Source organism: Tasmannia lanceolata, unplaced genomic scaffold, assembly GCF_043159265.1.
Source record: "Tasmannia lanceolata isolate RefF3 unplaced genomic scaffold, GAP_Taslan_0.1 ptg000003l, whole genome shotgun sequence".
Classification (NCBI taxonomy): Eukaryota; Viridiplantae; Streptophyta; class Magnoliopsida; order Canellales; family Winteraceae; genus Tasmannia; species Tasmannia lanceolata.
In genome coordinates this window covers 8,694,440-8,714,009 of record NW_027518680.1, presented here as the reverse complement: position 1 = coordinate 8,714,009, position 19,570 = coordinate 8,694,440, and the positions used below count along the sequence as shown (strand labels likewise).

General features: G+C 39.3%; 1 protein-coding gene across 1 annotated transcript; it reads left to right on the top strand.

Moving 5' to 3' along the window:
• The first annotated feature begins 385 nt into the window (after positions 1–385).
• Positions 386–16,244, top strand: LOC143864837 (G-type lectin S-receptor-like serine/threonine-protein kinase LECRK3). Its single transcript, XM_077375695.1, has 3 exons — positions 386–569; positions 13,948–15,472; positions 15,626–16,244. The coding sequence occupies exons 1-3, from the start codon at positions 386–388 to the stop codon at positions 16,242–16,244; spliced, it is 2,328 nt and encodes a 775-aa protein (XP_077231810.1).
• The last annotated feature ends 3,326 nt before the right edge of the window (positions 16,245–19,570 follow it).

Sequence of the window (19,570 nt, the reverse complement as noted above, 5' to 3'; positions counted from 1 at the left end):
TTGGTATGAAAGTAAGTTTTTGAAAGGCAAGGAATCACCCTTGGCCTAGCCCATTATATGAAAAACTACTTTCCTTTTGAGGATGTAGCGAGTGCAAACCAATTGAGACACCATTTGATTATACCAAGAAGCTGATCACTAAGGAAGAGACAGTGAGTGAATCAGTTAGATTATTCCAAACTGATTGGTAGTCTCATGTATGTTATGTGTTGCACTAGACCAGACATAGCCTTTACAGTTGGCATGCTGAATCTTTAGACTAGCAATCCTGGCCATGAGCACTGGATGCCCTTATGAGGCTGATGAGATACCTTTCGAGTACTCAAGAGCATGCTCAAAACTATGTTGGCCATCCACTTATTGTGGAAGAATATTCTGATGCATTATGGGGATCAGAATCAGGGGACAGCAAATCTGTTGCTGTTGTGTGGAAGTCGAATTGGAACTTTATGCTCTAACTTCAGTTGCAAATGAAGTTAAAGAGATAGAGAATCTAATTATGGTTATGGACGTTCCACTGACCCGGTTAAGGATTAGTTCCTTAAGTGTGTTCTGTGATAGTCAAGCTTGTGAAGAACTCACTCTTTAATGGTAAGATGAGATATCTTGGGCTGAAAAATGCCATGCTGACTTATCTCAAAAACACCGGATTATCACTTTGATTTATACGAAATCAAAGGATAATAGGCCGAAGCTCTCACAAAAGGGATTGAACATAGATCGATTATTCAAAACTGTAAGGGAAATGTGATTAAAAGTCTGTAAAGACAGAGGGAGATGAAGTTACAGTCTATGTAAGACAAGACTTAACTTGTAGATTACAGTCTATGTGAACAGAACTTAACTTGGATAAAGTTTCTGTATACAGGACTTAACTTATAGGTTAAAATCTATGTGGACAGGACTTAACTAACATTATCCATGTTATGGACTTAATCTACATTATCCATGTTAAGTTTGAATTTTTGAATCTCCCTTATGGCCCAAAGATAGGCACTTGATATGTTTTCTTTAAATGTTTAAAGTTGTTGTATATCATTCCACACTTGATGATATACCATCTTTTGAGATAGGTTGTACATTCCACATTTGATGATACAACTTAACTCAAACTTGGTTAGCCTGTTTGGGAAGGGTTGAACATTCCACACTTGATGATTTCAACTTGACTCAAATATGAATAAGACGACTTAACATTTTATGGAAACATGAAATGGTTGTTTACAAAAGAAACCAACTTTTGGTCTTGTTCTATATTGAAACTTGACAATTATGGTGTAATAGTTCTTTGCAAAACAAGCTATTTTGTTCTTGTTATTTATTGAAACTTGATAATGCTGCTTATGGTGAGAATGATACTGATACTTTTTCAGCCATTTTTGAATTGTACTAAGTTCTTATGGTAGAACTAGATACTTTCGTGAATTATGGATTGTACTAAGTTCTTCTTAAGGTAGAACTAGATACTTTCATGTCTGTAATCATGTTTTTACACAAATGATTGGATTCGTTCTCATGAAATCCATATTTTGTAATTCACAGGGATTAGCGAAAAAGGAGGAGCTTGTCTTGATTTTGACTTTGATGATGATGACTTACTTGATGAGTGTAAATCTTCTAAAGTCATGAAGACTATGCTTTTATGTCAGTATGTATAGAGTTCATTTTTTTTTTGTGGAACTTTATTATGGATTTCGATGAGAATCATACCCCATGAATGAATTCATCTAACATCAGTAGGGGTTCACATATATGTGCAACTACCTTTTGGTTGAGTTTAGATTATTGTATATCTAAAACTCTTGGTTTGTCATAAAATGAGTCGTGTTTTCAATTGGATTACAGATCTTTTATGATATAGACCATATGGTGTTCTGGATGCTTCAATATTTTGTTTTGAACATCACACTATCTATCTATTGGATTGTGTTATATGTAGAACATAGGAGGAGATTGTTGGATATGTTCTAATATAAGCCCATAGATAGTGGACTAGATGTATGGGCCCATATGGGCTGAAGCCCATAACCTCTCTTATTTCTCATCCTTATCCCTTCAATATTTACAACCGTAAATAGGTCCTGGGGGCAGCTGTCTTGGTATTCCACTTTGATACCTTGGGAGTGATGCTTATCTTCTCCACCGACCCTCTCTTCCCCCATCTTTCTCTAACATATACTATCCTTAATCTCAAATGGCATCTGCTCTTGATAATCCTCTATTTTTCTTTCTTGATCTTCTTCTTTTTCCACTTTCTGCCTTGGCTCAAACTAATGGTAGCATAAGTTTGGGTTCTGTGGGACATGATCCCGCGAGAGGTGCGTGGGGCGCGAGCCGCCGCGCCTCTCTCTTGGTCTCTCGTACCCACGCGATTGGCGTGTGCATTTTAATGTTGATTTGAATTAATCTTTCCTGTGAACTTGGGATCACTAAGGCAATCCGAATTCCACACGAAAGAGACTGACAGAGTCGCCACCTAGATGTGGGATCTAGGACCCGTAATTAACCAGAAATCTAGACTCGCTACCTGGTTACGAGAATGGAAGGTATGGGGAGTTATCCGCCACATGCACCATTCCTGCCCGATAATCGGTCTTCGATTCCAAAAGCTAATTCTTTTAAATTTATTTTAAATGGCTCATTCAACTCTATGTTAATGTGCGAACTAAGTGACATGCATCCTATGATCTAATTTTAATGTGAATCCTAGATGTGTATCTTGATTTATTAATTTGTCTGGATTCATTCTAAGTGAAAGTTCTCCTAGAATTCTAATTTCATGGAAAATCCTAAGTGATTTGATTAAGCATTTACAAGAAAATTAATATACAAAACACCACAATTTGTTTGTGGTGCCGACTCGCGGGTGGTATGCCATCAGACATCCAAGCTGCCTACGTACCCAAGCCTTACTGGGATCAGAGTCGACGTAGTTCGGTGCACCTAAGCTAAGTTACATATGCCTAACTCAACTAAGACACCGACCTAGACGGGATTGACTGTTTCAACAGTTTTAAGAGAAGTTATTTAATTCAAGTTGAGGATTTTATTATCTTAGGATTTCATCGAAGATGCTATATGATTCTTATCTAAATGCAAGTTGTCCCTTAGACTAATGCAGGTTAGCCTACATCCTAGTTTACTAGGCTTGTCCTATGGAAAAGATCGGGTGACTAGTGTAACTAAACCTATGGCACGGTTGCTATACATAGCAAACGTCCGTGATGAGGCTGGACTCCTGACTCTAGGACTCCCTAAAACCTAGGACTCCCTAAAACTTAGGACACGACACGACACGACACCAGTGTTCCTAAATTGGGCTCTAAGGGTTCCTAAAGGAATTTTGAATCCACCGGCTCTTGGGAATCTCGAATTCTTTTGGGTTTGTGGAAACTTTTAGAGTTTTCTTGAAGCTTTTATTATCTGAAGGTATTTAGTGTGTTTGGTAGCTTTTAAAGTTGTTTATTTAGAAGGTTTTAGTTTCATTTGAAATTTTTAGTGGTCTTTTGGTTAATGGCTTTTAACGGATTTTTATCAGTGGATTTTAAATGGGTGAATTTTAGTTTTGTTAATTTTAGGTTGGATGTACTTTAGATTAATGTCTTTCGATTTTGGTTTGGAAAATGACGTTAACACAACCAAGTTTTGACAATTGCACAAATTCGACAAACCATTGACCATTAAAAGATCTGACAAATGCAGCCCACTAAAACTGTCGTAACTCTTTAACCGCTTGGCCAAATTCAACGTACAAACATGCGTTGGAAAGATCTTTTATAGGGCTACAACTTTGTAGTTCTCCATTGTTTGTAAATCTGTGATTTAGAGGTTCGAATTTGTGTTGCAAACAAAAGGACAGCAACATTAAACTGGAAATGCCTAAAGGTGTGCCGCAACCATTTTGGACTTAACTTTTTAACCGCTCGCTGTCTGATCTAGCACGAATACTCGTTGGAAACGGCACGAAAATATCTACTACTTTGTAGTTAACCATTTCCCACGATTCTGTTGTTTAGAGGTCGAAAAATCTGTTTAAAGTCTAACAACTAGCACTATGACGGGAATGATATTGGCACCCCCATGTTTTCTTTTGATAGTTCTTATTTTTTTAGTGATTAAAAGACGGTGAATATGAAAAATGGCTTGAATGAGCCTGAGATTAGATTTAAATGGGATGTTTGAAAAAGGGGTTGTTTTTATCTACTTGGCAAGGTGGGGTATGGATATTGGGTTCTTGAGATTGAGTGGGGGCTGTTGTTATCAAATTGGAGTGGGGGCTGTTGTTATCAATTGAAAGATGGAGGTTTTGTAAGCCAAATTAAATGGGTTTTGATAATTCATGTAAAATTCAAGTTTTCTTTCTTGTAAATGTTCAAAATTTTTAATGAATTGTTTTCCCAAAAGAAATCTAAATTCCCTAACAAGCCAATGATTTCAACATCCCATCGCAAATAGGTTCTAATGACCCTAACACATTAATTATATTTAGCATAAGTGAGAACATGACCAAGGCCAAACTAGTACAAAATTAAACATGACATCAACCAAAATATACGCAAAACAACACTCAATCCTACAAATATAGAAAAGAAAATAAAATTCCAAAAGACATACCTTTTTGTAGACGATATTCCATGCAAACTTATGGAGAAGAGGGATTTGGTCTAGAGAGAGGGCTTGAATTTTCTAAGAGAGGGGTTCTCTCCTCTTTTCTTTTTTTTCCTCCTTTTCTTTGGTGAGATGAGAGGGTATTTATAGGAGAATGGGATAGGAGGTTAGGTGAGGTTAGGTGAGGTTAGGTAAGGTTAGGTGAGGTTAGGTGATGTTAGGTGAGGTTAGGTGAGGTTAGGTGAGGTTTGGATGGTTATGATGGGAGGAGAGGTTAGGTGAGGTTATGTGAGGTTTGAATGGTTAGGATGAGAGGAGAGGTTAGGTGGTTTTGGATGGTTAGACCCAGGTCATGATCTGCCATTGATCTAACGATTTACGGAAATCGGGTCTCGGAATGGAATCAGGGTCCGGGCTATGAAGTGACCCTAGCTTATTTTGTCCCGATTGATGATCCGTAAAGTCAGATCAAGATATTAATGACCTAAAACATATAAATCAATGATAGAGGGGGTTCTCACATGGATTTAACACACTAATTTATTTGTTGATTAAAACAAAACAAAATGGGGTGTCTACAGATGCCCCTCTTTGGTAGAGATGACGTAGTCATTGAATACCAAAGTTAAAAATGACAGAACCATTTTGCGTAGTTTTAATCGACAAAGGACTCTCTAGACACAACGCACCTTAACATAATGCAAAACCTTAGATGAAACCCTAGAACTTGAATAATAATAAAAACTCGATGCGGCGCCGTTCACAAACGGGCAATTAGAGAATGAGATATCATTTTCGAATGGATTCTGAAGGGAAAGGACAAAGATCGCTCTCAAACAGTTTTTAGAAGGAGATGAGACGCCGCTCACAAGCGGGTTCAACGAGGATAAGAAGCATTCCCAAATGGACTTGGATAATGAGGCACCGTTCACAAACGGCCTCAAGGAGGATAGAAAACCATTCACAAATGGACTCGAGAAAAGAGGCACCGTTCACAAACGGGCTCAAGGAGAAGACAAGACCATTCACAAATGGACTCGAGAAATGAGGCACCGTTCACAAACGGGCTCAAGGAGGACGATACCATTCACAAATGGATTCGAGAAAAGAGGCACCGTTCACAAACGGGCTCAAGGAGAAGACAAGACCATTCACAAATGGACTCGAGAAATGAGGCACCGTTCACAAACGGGCTCAAGGAGGACGATACCATTCACAAATGGATTCGAGAAAAGAGGCACCATTCACAAACGGGCTCAAGGATAAGACAAGACCATTCACAAATGGACTCGAGAAATGAGGCACCATTCACAAACAGGCTCAAGGAGAAGACGAGACCATTCACAAATGGACTCGAGAAATGAGGCACCGTTCACAAACGGGCTCAAGGAGAAGACGAGACCATTCACAAATGGATTCGAGAAATGAGGCACCGTTCACAAACGGGCTCAAGGAGAAGACAAGACCATTCACAAATGGACTCGAGAAATGAGGCACCGTTCACAAACGGGCTCAAAGAGGACACGAGACCATTCACAAATGGACTCAGAAAATGAGGCACCGTTCACAAACGGGCTCAAGGAGAAGATGAGACCATTCACAAATGGACTCAGAGAATGAGACACCTGTTCACAAACGGGTTCGAAGAGAAGACGAGACCATTCACAAATGGACTCGAGAAATGAGGCACCGTTCACAAACGGGCTCGAAGAATTTAGGGATTTTTTTATGAACTTGAATTTGACGTAGGAATGGATTTTTATTTTTATTTTTTAATTAAGGATTTTGGATTTGATAAATTTTTTTATTTTTGGAAAATGAGGTACCGTCCGCAAACGGGCTCAAGGAGAAGATGAGACCATTCACAAATGGCCTCGAGAAAAGAGGCACCGTTCACAAACGGGCTCAAAGAGGACATGAGACCATTCACAAATGGACTCAGAGAATGAGAAACATGTTCACAAACGGGTTCAAGGAGAAGACGAGACCATCCCCAAATGGCCTCGAGAAAAGAGGCACCGTTCACAAACGGGCTCAAAGAGGGCATGAGATTTTTCATGAACTTGAATTTGACGTAAGATTGGATTTGTTTGAATCGGGGATTGGTTTTGATGAATTTTTTATTTTTGGGAAATGAGGTACCGTCCGCAAACGGGCTCAAGGAGAAGACGAGACCATTCACAAATGGGCTCGAGAAATGAGGCACCGTTCACAAACGGGCTCGACGACACAAGATAGCTTTGATTGATGAATTCAACAATGAAAAATTTAGAGATTTTTATGAATTTGAATTTGACGTAGGATTGGATTTTTTGAATTGGGGATTGGATTTGATGAATTTTTGATTTTTGAGAAATGAGGCACCGTCCACAAACGGGCTCAAGGAGGACATGAGACCATTCATAAATGAACTCAGAAAATGAGGCACCGTTCACAAATGGGCTCAAGGAGAAGACGAAACCATTCACAAATGGACTCGAGAGATGAGGCACCGTTCACAAACGGGCTCAAGGAGAAGACGAGGCCATTTGCAAATGGGCTTGAGAAAAGAGGTACCGTTCACAAACGGGCTCGAAGAATTTAGAGATTTTCCATGAACTTGAATTTGACGTAAGATTGGATTTGATGAATTTTTTATTTTTTTGAACTCAATGAAATCGGGGATATTATGGATCGTGCCCGACAAAGATGTTGGAAACTAGGACTTTGACGAATGATGAAACGGCAAACCTTTGGAACGAAGAACCATTACTAGCAAGAATGGATTAGGAACATTTTTATGAAACTTCAACAAGATTTTTCTCAAAGAGACTGCTGGTCTTGTCTTCTGGGGATTTTGATAACTGAAACCTTGAACAAGACATTTGAGATTGGTAATTTAGAACAACGACTCTCTTGGATATTAACATGGAAAAGCGGGATCTGCTTCTTGACAGGTGTTTAGATAAACATTTCTTGACCAGGATAACTAACCGGAAGGGAATTATGAATTTGAATGGTTCATCTTTCTGAGAAATTGGCTCAACCACCATTGCATCTGAGGTTCTTCCAAGCTTAAGGTGCCTTCCTGGGGTATGATCTTTTTACGGAAGCTGGGCTTTCTGATGTTTCTACTTCTGAATTTTTCTGAGCTGATCTTCTTTGAAATGAAGTTGTTTGACTAAATTCTCGAGCTCTTTCAGGTATAATTGCAGGGAGCTGCCTAGGCCTGGCCTCCTTCACCAAGACAGTTACATCATTTGGACATAGGAACGACAATTGACTCTTTCTAAAGAGAAAACTTAGATGAAAGGCACTACTCAAAGGATTGAGCAGCCCTGAAGGAGTGAACTTAGAATAATAAAGATTGACTGACTATACTGACAAACATAGTGATGCTTCTGACTTAGTTAATGTTTTGTTTGGTAAGTCTATCCTTTCAAGGAATAGTTTTTCAATTGGTAAACACCGGACTTCTTCCTCGAAACAGTAATGCCTCAAGAATTTAATTACGACCCCTAAGATTGCTTAGCTTCAATGCCCCCAGTTTTGAGGATATCACTTGAATTTGCTTGAACTTCAGTTGATCTTCAGTCTTGATACCGGCTGTTGCCTTCTTATACTGATTCTCTTACCGTGACCAAGTCACCTCTTCAGGGTTTTTAACTTGGTGGACCGCGCTAGCCTTAACTTTTGCCTGAACCACCTTTCTAGGTTTTCGATCCAGCAGGCTATCCCCTTAGCTTTTGCCTAAGCCGCCCTTTCGGGTTTTCAACTTAGCAGGGGAATGATCTTAAATTTTGCCTAGACCGCCCTTTCAGGTTTTCAGTCTATCAGATCTTCAAACTCCGTTATTTTTCTTATTCATCATCATTTCATTTTTTTTATTGTATCTCAGGACCTAGCTCATTAGTTCTGAACACCAGAAGGACTTTTATAGGTAGGATAGGGCTTTTCAAAGAATGGCTTAAGGTTCAACAAAGATTTCGACCGAACCTGTGAACAGGTTGCCTACATATCCCAAGGTAGGAATTAGGTCGTGTGTAGTTCAGGACGAATGCCCCTAGTTTGAAGATAAATTGTTTGAAGGTTAATTGATTTTTTTCCTTTTTTCTTTTCTTTCTGGAATAATTATCTTCTCTTCTTTTGGAACTTGTCCCTCTTTTTTTTTGGAACGATTGATTTTTCTTTTTCTTTTTCTTTTGAATCGACCGAACTCGGTTTAACCGAGCTGCCTACGTACCCCAGTGTAGGGATCAGGTCTCGTGAAGTTCGGGGGAATGCCCCAAGTTTGATGGGTTTTCAAGAAAATTTGATTTAGGCTCGAAGGGTTTGCAAATCGGTATTCTTTTGACATTGGGTTTTGATTTTGGGATTTAATCGGCCAAAGGAGGCCTTTCGATGTTCAGATTGGGAATCGATCTAGGTTACTAGAGTCCCTCTGGTACTGATTATTTTTTTTTTTCTCTTTTGTTTTTTTTTTTTCGCGGAGTTTGACGGCATTTCCAGGTAAGAGATAATGGATCTTCTTCTTTCAAGATTCTAATACGTGCTTTTGACTTTCATAGAGCGAAACTTGTTCTTTGACATCCTCCATCTATGGATTCGTACTCTCGATATCTGATGATCACTTTTCATTGTTTGCTCTTGAACTTTTCATCTTGAATTTGTTGGCTTTATGAATTTGAGAACCAAGGTCATTGATTGGAAATATGAAAGTTGTTTCCACTCTATGCCCCTTGTATAGCATATATCTTCTCACTTTCTTCATTTTCTTTGAGCTTTCCATCTATGTCTTGCCCCTGGTATCGGTTGTAGCTTTTCTAGACAATCTTCTTATTCTTGAAATAATTTTATCAATTCTTCACACTCTTTAGAGGGTAATGTATTTTCAATCGGCATTCACTGAATCAAAGTTTCAGTGCCAGTGTTTATCATTTCAATTTCATCTTTGAAAGGTTGGGATTGGCGCTCCTCCTCTCGTTCAAGTAATTGCTGTGACTCAAGTGGAGTTTCGTCAATTTTGTCCTCATTTGAGGAGGGAGTCTTATTTTAAGATCAGAAGCACACTTAAGAACAGACACAAGTGAACTTTTTGGAACTGACTGAAATTTTATTTAAAGAAAAGCTATTACATCAGACGACCTATCCTGAACATGCTCACGATTCACAACTCTAAATAAGAAAGAGAAACAGAAGATAACTTGCCTGGACTAGGCATTGACCTTTAACTGTAAGACCGGACTCAACAATTATACTGACCATGATGACTGACTCAACATAAAATAGTAAGTGACTAAAACTTTAACTGCTGCAACTGTTTGGCGTTGAAGGCTCGGCGAAGGCTGGTTCGTTCTGAACATCATCATGGCTGATACTTTCAATTTTGGACAATGATGACTGATTCGCATAGGGAAATGCCCCTAGCTCAATGATTCTGAGAGTGAACTCTGAAGGACTTAGCAAAATAATCTTGAAAAAGGTAGCCCCTAGAGGAGGAACAGACCAGGGGTACAAGCAAGATTGGATTATCTGGACCAGGCATGATCAGATCATGAGAACGCATAATCGAAAGATTGTGAGATTCTGCATCTGCCAGTTAGGGGATGGCATGAAGATACGATCGAATCGTATGACAGAAGAACGAAAGACGCACGATCAAAAGATTAGATGAGATAGCATAAGATTGCTTTCAACGGATAGATCATGAATGACTAATCCTATGAGATCTTTGAAAATTATGGGATTTATATCCTAACCCAAAGGGAAATTTTTTTTTTTTTTTTTTTCACATTTTATCAGTGTTACCTGAAGGCATCAACCTTAATCCTAATCTATCGGAGTGGAGAGAGAATCTCGACTCATGACTTTGTTCGTGTATATAAGGACCGATCGTGACCATTGGAAGATGGACCACGGCCTAATCTAGACACCAATGGGTAGGATATCCTAAACTAGGCTCACACACGTGATGCACATGTGTTCGTATACTACATGCATGTGTGGGTTAATCTAGGGGTAAGGCCAAGAGTTCCCTTAGCGCGAATCCCTGCTCGATATACTGTACCAGTGTCCGGCGTATCAGTACGTGAACAAGAGATCCGTTTACGTACCATAAAGGTACCAGGCTAAGGGTGGAATGCTTCTCTAGCACAGAGGCACCAGGTGATGAAATCCCAGTCAACCATGCTAGATAACACTCCGGGTTCCTAAAATAGGACGTGTGTGCACGTGAGATGCAAGAGTTTAGATGCAAGTGATGTAAGTGTGTGCAATATGTTTGCGCAATCTATGATGCCTTCAGGTTTTGTTAAATTAAGTTTGAGTAAAATGTGATGAGAAAATAAAACAAGACAAACTAATCTAACAAGTATAGAGTTTTTATGAGCCATTTAAAATTAAATTCAAATGAATTATCTTTTGAAATTTTAATGAAGTTAGGTGATCCCCAGCAGAGTCGCCAGACTGTGGGACATGATCCCGCGAGAGGTGCGTGGGGCGCGAGCCGCCGCGCCTCTCTCTTGGTCTCTCGTACCCACGCGATTGGCGTGTGCATTTTAATGTTGATTTGAATTAATCTTTCCTGTGAACTTGGGATCACTAAGGCAATCCGAATTCCACACGAAAGAGACTGACAGAGTCGCCACCTAGATGTGGGATCTAGGACCCGTAATTAACCAGAAATCTAGACTCGCTACCTGGTTACGAGAATGGAAGGTATGGGGAGTTATCCGCCACATGCACCATTCCTGCCCGATAATCGGTCTTCGATTCCAAAAGCTAATTCTTTTAAATTTATTTTAAATGGCTCATTCAACTCTATGTTAATGTGCGAACTAAGTGACATGCATCCTATGATCTAATTTTAATGTGAATCCTAGATGTGTATCTTGATTTATTAATTTGTCTGGATTCATTCTAAGTGAAAGTTCTCCTAGAATTCTAATTTCATGGAAAATCCTAAGTGATTTGATTAAGCATTTACAAGAAAATTAATATACAAAACACCACAATTTGTTTGTGGTGCCGACTCGCGGGTGGTATGCCATCAGACATCCAAGCTGCCTACGTACCCAAGCCTTACTGGGATCAGAGTCGACGTAGTTCGGTGCACCTAAGCTAAGTTACATATGCCTAACTCAACTAAGACACCGACCTAGACGGGATTGACTGTTTCAACAGTTTTAAGAGAAGTTATTTAATTCAAGTTGAGGATTTTATTATCTTAGGATTTCATCGAAGATGCTATATGATTCTTATCTAAATGCAAGTTGTCCCTTAGACTAATGCAGGTTAGCCTACATCCTAGTTTACTAGGCTTGTCCTATGGAAAAGATCGGGTGACTAGTGTAACTAAACCTATGGCACGGTTGCTATACATAGCAAACGTCCGTGATGAGGCTGGACTCCTGACTCTAGGACTCCCTAAAACCTAGGACTCCCTAAAACTTAGGACACGACACGACACGACACCAGTGTTCCTAAATTGGGCTCTAAGGGTTCCTAAAGGAATTTTGAATCCACCGGCTCTTGGGAATCTCGAATTCTTTTGGGTTTGTGGAAACTTTTAGAGTTTTCTTGAAGCTTTTATTATCTGAAGGTATTTAGTGTGTTTGGTAGCTTTTAAAGTTGTTTATTTAGAAGGTTTTAGTTTCATTTGAAATTTTTAGTGGTCTTTTGGTTAATGGCTTTTAACGAATTTTTATCAGTGGATTTTAAATGGGTGAATTTTAGTTTTGTTAATTTTAGGTTGGATGTACTTTAGATTAATGTCTTTCGATTTTGGTTTGGAAAATGACGTTAACACAACCAAGTTTTGACAATTGCACAAATTCGACAAACCATTGACCATTAAAAGATCTGACAAATGCAGCCCACTAAAACTGTCGTAACTCTTTAACCGCTTGGCCAAATTCAACGTACAAACATGCGTTGGAAAGATCTTTTATAGGGCTACAACTTTGTAGTTCTCCATTGTTTGTAAATCTGTGATTTAGAGGTTCGAATTTGTGTTGCAAACAAAAGGACAGCAACATTAAACTGGAAATGCCTAAAGGTGTGCCGCAACCATTTTGGACTTAACTTTTTAACCGCTCGCTGTCTGATCTAGCACGAATACTCGTTGGAAACGGCACGAAAATATCTACTACTTTGTAGTTAACCATTTCCCACGATTCTGTTGTTTAGAGGTCGAAAAATCTGTTTAAAGTCTAACAACTAGCACTATGACGGGAATGATATTGGCACCCCCATGTTTTCTTTTGATAGTTCTTATTTTTTTAGTGATTAAAAGACGGTGAATATGAAAAATGGCTTGAATGAGCCTGAGATTAGATTTAAATGGGATGTTTGAAAAAGGGGTTGTTTTTATCTACTTGGCAAGGTGGGGTATGGATATTGGGTTCTTGAGATTGAGTGGGGGCTGTTGTTATCAAATTGGAGTGGGGGCTGTTGTTATCAATTGAAAGATGGAGGTTTTGTAAGCCAAATTAAATGGGTTTTGATAATTCATGTAAAATTCAAGTTTTCTTTCTTGTAAATGTTCAAAATTTTTAATGAATTGTTTTCCCAAAAGAAATCTAAATTCCCTAACAAGCCAATGATTTCAACATCCCATCGCAAATAGGTTCTAATGACCCTAACACATTAATTATATTTAGCATAAGTGAGAACATGACCAAGGCCAAACTAGTACAAAATTAAACATGACATCAACCAAAATATACGCAAAACAACACTCAATCCTACAAATATAGAAAAGAAAATAAAATTCCAAAAGACATACCTTTTTGTAGACGATATTCCATGCAAACTTATGGAGAAGAGGGATTTGGTCTAGAGAGAGGGCTTGAATTTTCTAAGAGAGGGGTTCTCTCCTCTTTTCTTTTTTTTCCTCCTTTTCTTTGGTGAGATGAGAGGGTATTTATAGGAGAATGGGATAGGAGGTTAGGTGAGGTTAGGTGAGGTTAGGTAAGGTTAGGTGAGGTTAGGTGATGTTAGGTGAGGTTAGGTGAGGTTAGGTGAGGTTTGGATGGTTATGATGGGAGGAGAGGTTAGGTGAGGTTATGTGAGGTTTGAATGGTTAGGATGAGAGGAGAGGTTAGGTGGTTTTGGATGGTTAGACCCAGGTCATGATCTGCCATTGATCTAACGATTTACGGAAATCGGGTCTCGGAATGGAATCAGGGTCCGGGCTATGAAGTGACCCTAGCTTATTTTGTCCCGATTGATGATCCGTAAAGTCAGATCAAGATATTAATGACCTAAAACATATAAATCAATGATAGAGGGGGTTCTCACATGGATTTAACACACTAATTTATTTGTTGATTAAAACAAAACAAAATGGGGTGTCTACAGGTTCTAGTCTCTCTACCAGTGACAATTCTTCATGGGTTTCGCCTTCTGGTGATTTCGCATTCGGGTTCACTCCTGTTGCAGACAAAAATCTCTTCTTGCTCGCAATCTGGTTCAACAAAGTACCAGAAAAAACTATAGTTTGGTCTGCAAACAGAGATAGTCTTGTGCTCGATGGATCGAAAGACGAGTTGACGAGCAGTGGAAATCTTGTGCTAAGCAATCATCAAGGACAAGAGATATGGAGGGCTCAAGACACTAACGGTAGTGTCACCTCTCCCTCCATACTCGATACCGGGAACTTGGTGCTCAGGAATTCGAATTCTGGTATCACTTGGCAGAGTTTCGATCATTCCATGGACACCATCTTGCCTATGCAGATATTGGATATGGGCAGCAGTAGCACACTCTCTTCTCGTGAAACAGAGACCAACTACTTGAGCGGAAGGTTTGAGCTCGATTTCCAGGCAGACGGGAATTTCGTGATTTACACAGTAAATCTCCCTACCAGGGCCCATTACAACTCTTACTGGAGTACCGCCACTATGGGAACACAGTCTCAGATGATCTTCAACCAGTCAGGCTACATTTACCTCAGGCACACAAATGGGAGCATACACAACCTCACTTCAGGAAACATAGTTTCAACAAAAGACTTCTACCACAGAGCGACACTCGATTTTGATGGGGTTCTCAGGCAATACGACTACCCAAAGAACGGCTCGAGCAACAAAAACTGGCCTGCTGGGTCCGGATCTGTTGTATGGTCTGTGCCTGATGACATTTGTATGGCAATTAACGATGTTTATGGCAGCGGAGCTTGTGGGCTTAACAGCTACTGCAGACTAGATGAGACTCAAAGGTCTAGTTGCAATTGTCCACATAATTATTCATACTCTGATCCCAGTAACATGTTCAAGGGATGCAAACCGGACTTTGTTTCAGAAAGCTGCGAGCCCAATGGATCAGGGAAAGGCCCTAGGCCTCAATTCCAAATGATGGAGATATTGTATACTCCAATAAACGAAGACCAATGCAGAGAAACTTGCTTGGGTGATTGTTCCTGTGCAGTCGCCATTTTCAAAGGTGCAAACTTTTGGACGAAGAAGCTCCCAATGTCAAATGGGAAGATGTATGCAGATTTTGGAGGAAAAGCTCTCATCGAAATACCCTTTGGTAATTCCACTTCACAGATTCCTTCTCCTTTAGGCTCAAACAATGGGAAGAGTGATCGAGGTACTCTGATCCTCATCATTTCGACGATTTTAGGCAGCTCTGTGTTTCTCAACCTCCTCTTTCTGGTAGCCATTTTGTTGGTTGTTTTCTTCATGAAACATAAGAAATTGCTGAGACATCAGCCAGAACAAATTTCATTAGGAATGAACCTGCGCTCTTTTACTTACGAAGAGCTTGAAGAAATTACAGATGGGTTCAAACAAGAATTGGGCAGGGGTGCTTTCGGCACAGTCTACAAAGGTATGCTAGTATCAAATGCTGGAAATTTCATCGCGGTCAAGAAGTTGGAAAGGTTGGTGGCTGATGGGGACAAGGAATTCAAAGCTAAAATAACTGCAATTGGCAGAATCCATCACAGGAATCTGGTCTAACTGTTGGGATTCTGCTATGAGGGGTCACAACGGCTTTTGGTGTATGAGTTCAAGAGCAATGGCTCTTTTGCAAGCTTCCCCTTTGGAAGTTCGAGGCCCAGCTGGAACCAACGGATACAGATTGCCTTTGGCATTGCAAGAGCGCTCACGTACTTGCACGAAGAGTGCGGCACCCAAATCATCCACTGTGATATAAAGCCTCAAAACATACTTTTAGATGACAGTGTTACTACAAGGATTTCAGATTTTGGCCTAGCAAAGCTTTTGCACGCAGACCAGACTCGAACGAGTACAGGATTAAGAGGAACAAGAGGATATGTCACACCCGAATGGTTCAGAAACATGTCAATCACAGCAAAGGTGGATGTTTATAGTTTTGGCACCTTGGTGCTGGAGATAATTTGTTGTAGGAAGAACGTGGAACTGGATTTGGATGACACGGATAATGTGATACTGACGGATTGGGCTTATGATTGCTATAGAGAAAGGAGACTGAATTTGTTAGTGGAGGAGGACGAAGAGGCATTGAGTGACACAAGGAGGCTGGAGAGGTTCATGAGGGTAGCAATTTGGTGTATTCAGGAAGAACCATCACTAAGGCCTTCCATGAAGAAAGTGACACAGATGCTTGAAGGAGCAGTTGAGGTTTCAGTGCCCCCAGACCCGTCCTCCTTCATTAGTTCAATTGATTGAAGCCGCATCTCCTCCCATTCCGTGTACGAGGGTGTGCATTTGTGTGTGTACATGTGCAATTATACTCATTCATTATTTAGCGTATTTATGTCACATATTACTTTCTATTTGATCTTTAACCAAGGCGTGCTTTGGTCATTAAGAAGTTGAGAATCCATTGTCCCAAAATGCATGTTAGACCAATGAAATTCTTTGTGGATTTAATTCATCATAGAATAAATTTTAGGGACTTCATCTGCAATAAAATTTCAAATTTTAGAGCCACCGATGTCCCAATGATTGAATCAAAGAGAGAAATGAAACTACGGATGGTTTTGCAGATAGTAGGTTTCAATGGAGTGGTGGATATTTTTATAAGAAGTAAATCTAGTATTGTCTTTCAATGGTGCTTTATGAAGATTCACTCTGAATCAAAGGATTCTTTAGATCCTACAGCGATGCTATTTGAGTAAATTTCTTAGAAAAATACCACGCCCCAAGTGGAAAATAAAGAAGGCAGCACATGCTATCTGGGTAAATTTCTTAGAAAAAAAATTCACTCAAAACATTTCATTTGTTCGTTGATATGCAAAACATTGGTGGCTGATGCACTAATTAAACATTTATTTGTGTCTCCATCCATTGAATCATTTCTTCCCCTTAAGTCTTCATCTTAAGTAACCGAAAGAGATGATAGACATATTTTTTTTTAAAAAATTTATCCTCCCAAGTCTCTATTCAGTATTATAAATTGAAGGTGTTCTAAATAAAACTTGAAATTTCGGAAAAAAAATTATTTTCCAAATTTTTCCAGAATTTTTTTGCAATCCTAGCAGCGCCTTACGGATTTCAATTATAGACCACTTTATTTCTTTGGAATACTCACTTGAATCAGTAAAAAAATCAAGCTTTTTATAGGCTTGAGACATTTGAAACCTTCCTATCCTTGCTTGTTTCTATTAGGAACTCGAATGTACATGAGAGTTTTTAGTTTATTTTATGCCATTCTCACCAAGTATGTCAAGATCTCTCACTCTTTCATTCTTCTTTTAATTTTGAGGTCATGAGAGTCTTCCCCTTCAGAAATATGTGAATGTGGGGGTACCCAGTATATATTTTTTAGGGAATTGCTAGCGTTCCACCGTAGAAGGCATAAAATCTGCTGAAAAGGGAGCCCCTGTGGCTGCTGTCAGATGCAACAACCATCCGCGAAATGCCTTCTGCGATGGACGCTAGCAAATCCCTTGTTTTTTTATTAGGATGAGAAGTGTACAAGAAAAGTAAAATTTGATATTTTTCTTTCGTCGAATGAAGAAAAATCTTCCCATAAGTGGCATGCCTCTTTATTGTTTTATGGCCAGTTGAGGTGCTTTTGCTTATTCAGTTATTTGTGTGTTGTTTTTTTTTTTCTTTTTTCTTTTGATAATGGAACTCCAGTCTCTATCTTATAGTGATTTGATTCTCTTTTATAGGCTGTTTAATTGGAAAAAGGCTATAAACAGCCAATCAGAAAGGTGTTTAACAAGGCGATCGAGGAGTGTAATTATCAAAGCATTGGAGTTTCAATATCATTTCCCTTAATTTATGTCCCTTATTTCAAGAGAAATTATTATAGCAAAGCAACATATAAACAGCAAAAAAATCACATGATGCACCCAATGCAGAATAAAAACATCATCGTTGCAAGCAAGACATGCTATATTAATAAATAATCAAAGAGCAATGATAGATACAAGGGAGCCCTGCATAAAGAGCCGCAAAAGTGCTATTCATTGGATCCACATCATTTTCAGTTACATTTTAAAATCGGTTCAAAAAGTAAAATCGATCCAATGAAGAGCGCGGTTCGCTAATGTGAGGGCTTCTCCCTTAAATCTAGATTTCATTATTTTATTTTTTTTGCCTTAAACCTTACTTCCCAATCATTCTTCTATTATAACATTATTTTGTCAACATCATGTAAAAGGTTAAGGGTCCTTTGGGACATTTCATTTTTATATTACTTATAAACACAAGGAGATTTCTTTTAGATATCAGTCTTAGAAGGCGAAAGGTGACATGTATCTCGATAACAGAATAAGATCTCTTTTTTCTTTAGCTAAGATGTGTTCCTATATGATCAGAGTCAATCTCTTTATTCTTTTGCTAAGGTGTGTGGAACAGGGTAACATCTTTATTTAGTGAATTTGAATTACTTTGCTTTGCTAACTTGACATGGGCTATGCATTTTTTATGGAGGGTAAATAAGTATTTCATTCTTTTGGTGAGTTTGAAAAGATTGGGAAAGGGAAGGATGGTTGACATCGCTCTCAGTTTTGGTTGCTTCACCCCAATAATCATTTGCACATGGCAAAAGGGAGATACACTATACCCACACACATCATCTATTTCATGCACATATATGGGGTTCAGCTGTGAAATTGTTAGGGGTGCAACACGGCCAGGTTGGATCGGTTTGAGGCTAACCCTAGCCCAACCTAAGGTAGCATTTAGTCATCCCTAACCCAATCCAACCCGAGCCTTGGGCCGGGGAGGGGTGACACTAACCCACCTGCCCTAATCTAACTCCGTATTTTCTAAATTGGATCGGGATGAGTCGGGTTGGGTTTTGATTTACCCAAGGCAAAAATAGAAAAAGTACAAAAGAGAAACAATAACCATAAGATTTTGAAAATCGAGATAAAAGTAGAAGACAGGGCTGGGTTCGGGACTGGTTGCCCGAGACCTTAATCCTAACTCAACCCAAAATCAAATCGGTTTGGATTTTCCCAACCCAACCCGAGCTGAAATCAGGTTGAACCTGTCCGGTTCAAGTTGAGCCAGGCACCCGTAGAAATTGTATATAGTTGTGGAGAATTTCTTTGTTAGGGTGCAATGGTCCCACCTTTGATTGATCTGAACCGTGTACTTGATAGGGTTTGCCGCCCCACGCCCCCGCCCCAAAAAAAAAAAAAAAAGAAAAGGAAAAGAAAAAGAAAAAAAATGTTCTAACCATGAAAATCCCTTTCCACATTGATTTGTGACACCTCAAGCTGTGAGAAAATGGTAATGGCAGATATCATCTAAGAAAATTTTAATGATTTAGTGGGATCAAGAAACCTTGTTATTTTAATTGAAGGACTATGGGTGGGGCCCACCATAATATGTTGAAGGGCCCCACATTAAATAAGCCTAACGAAGGACGGAAAAGATCAACTCATCTAGAAGAACGTGCATTGAATTGCTCGCCATTTCCAGCTTCCTACGTTGTTACGCGTTGATAACGACACAGGTTAGAATAGTTCAATAAACATACGAAGAAATGGTCATTTGCATAAACATACACCAAAGATTGGTGTACGGCCGTT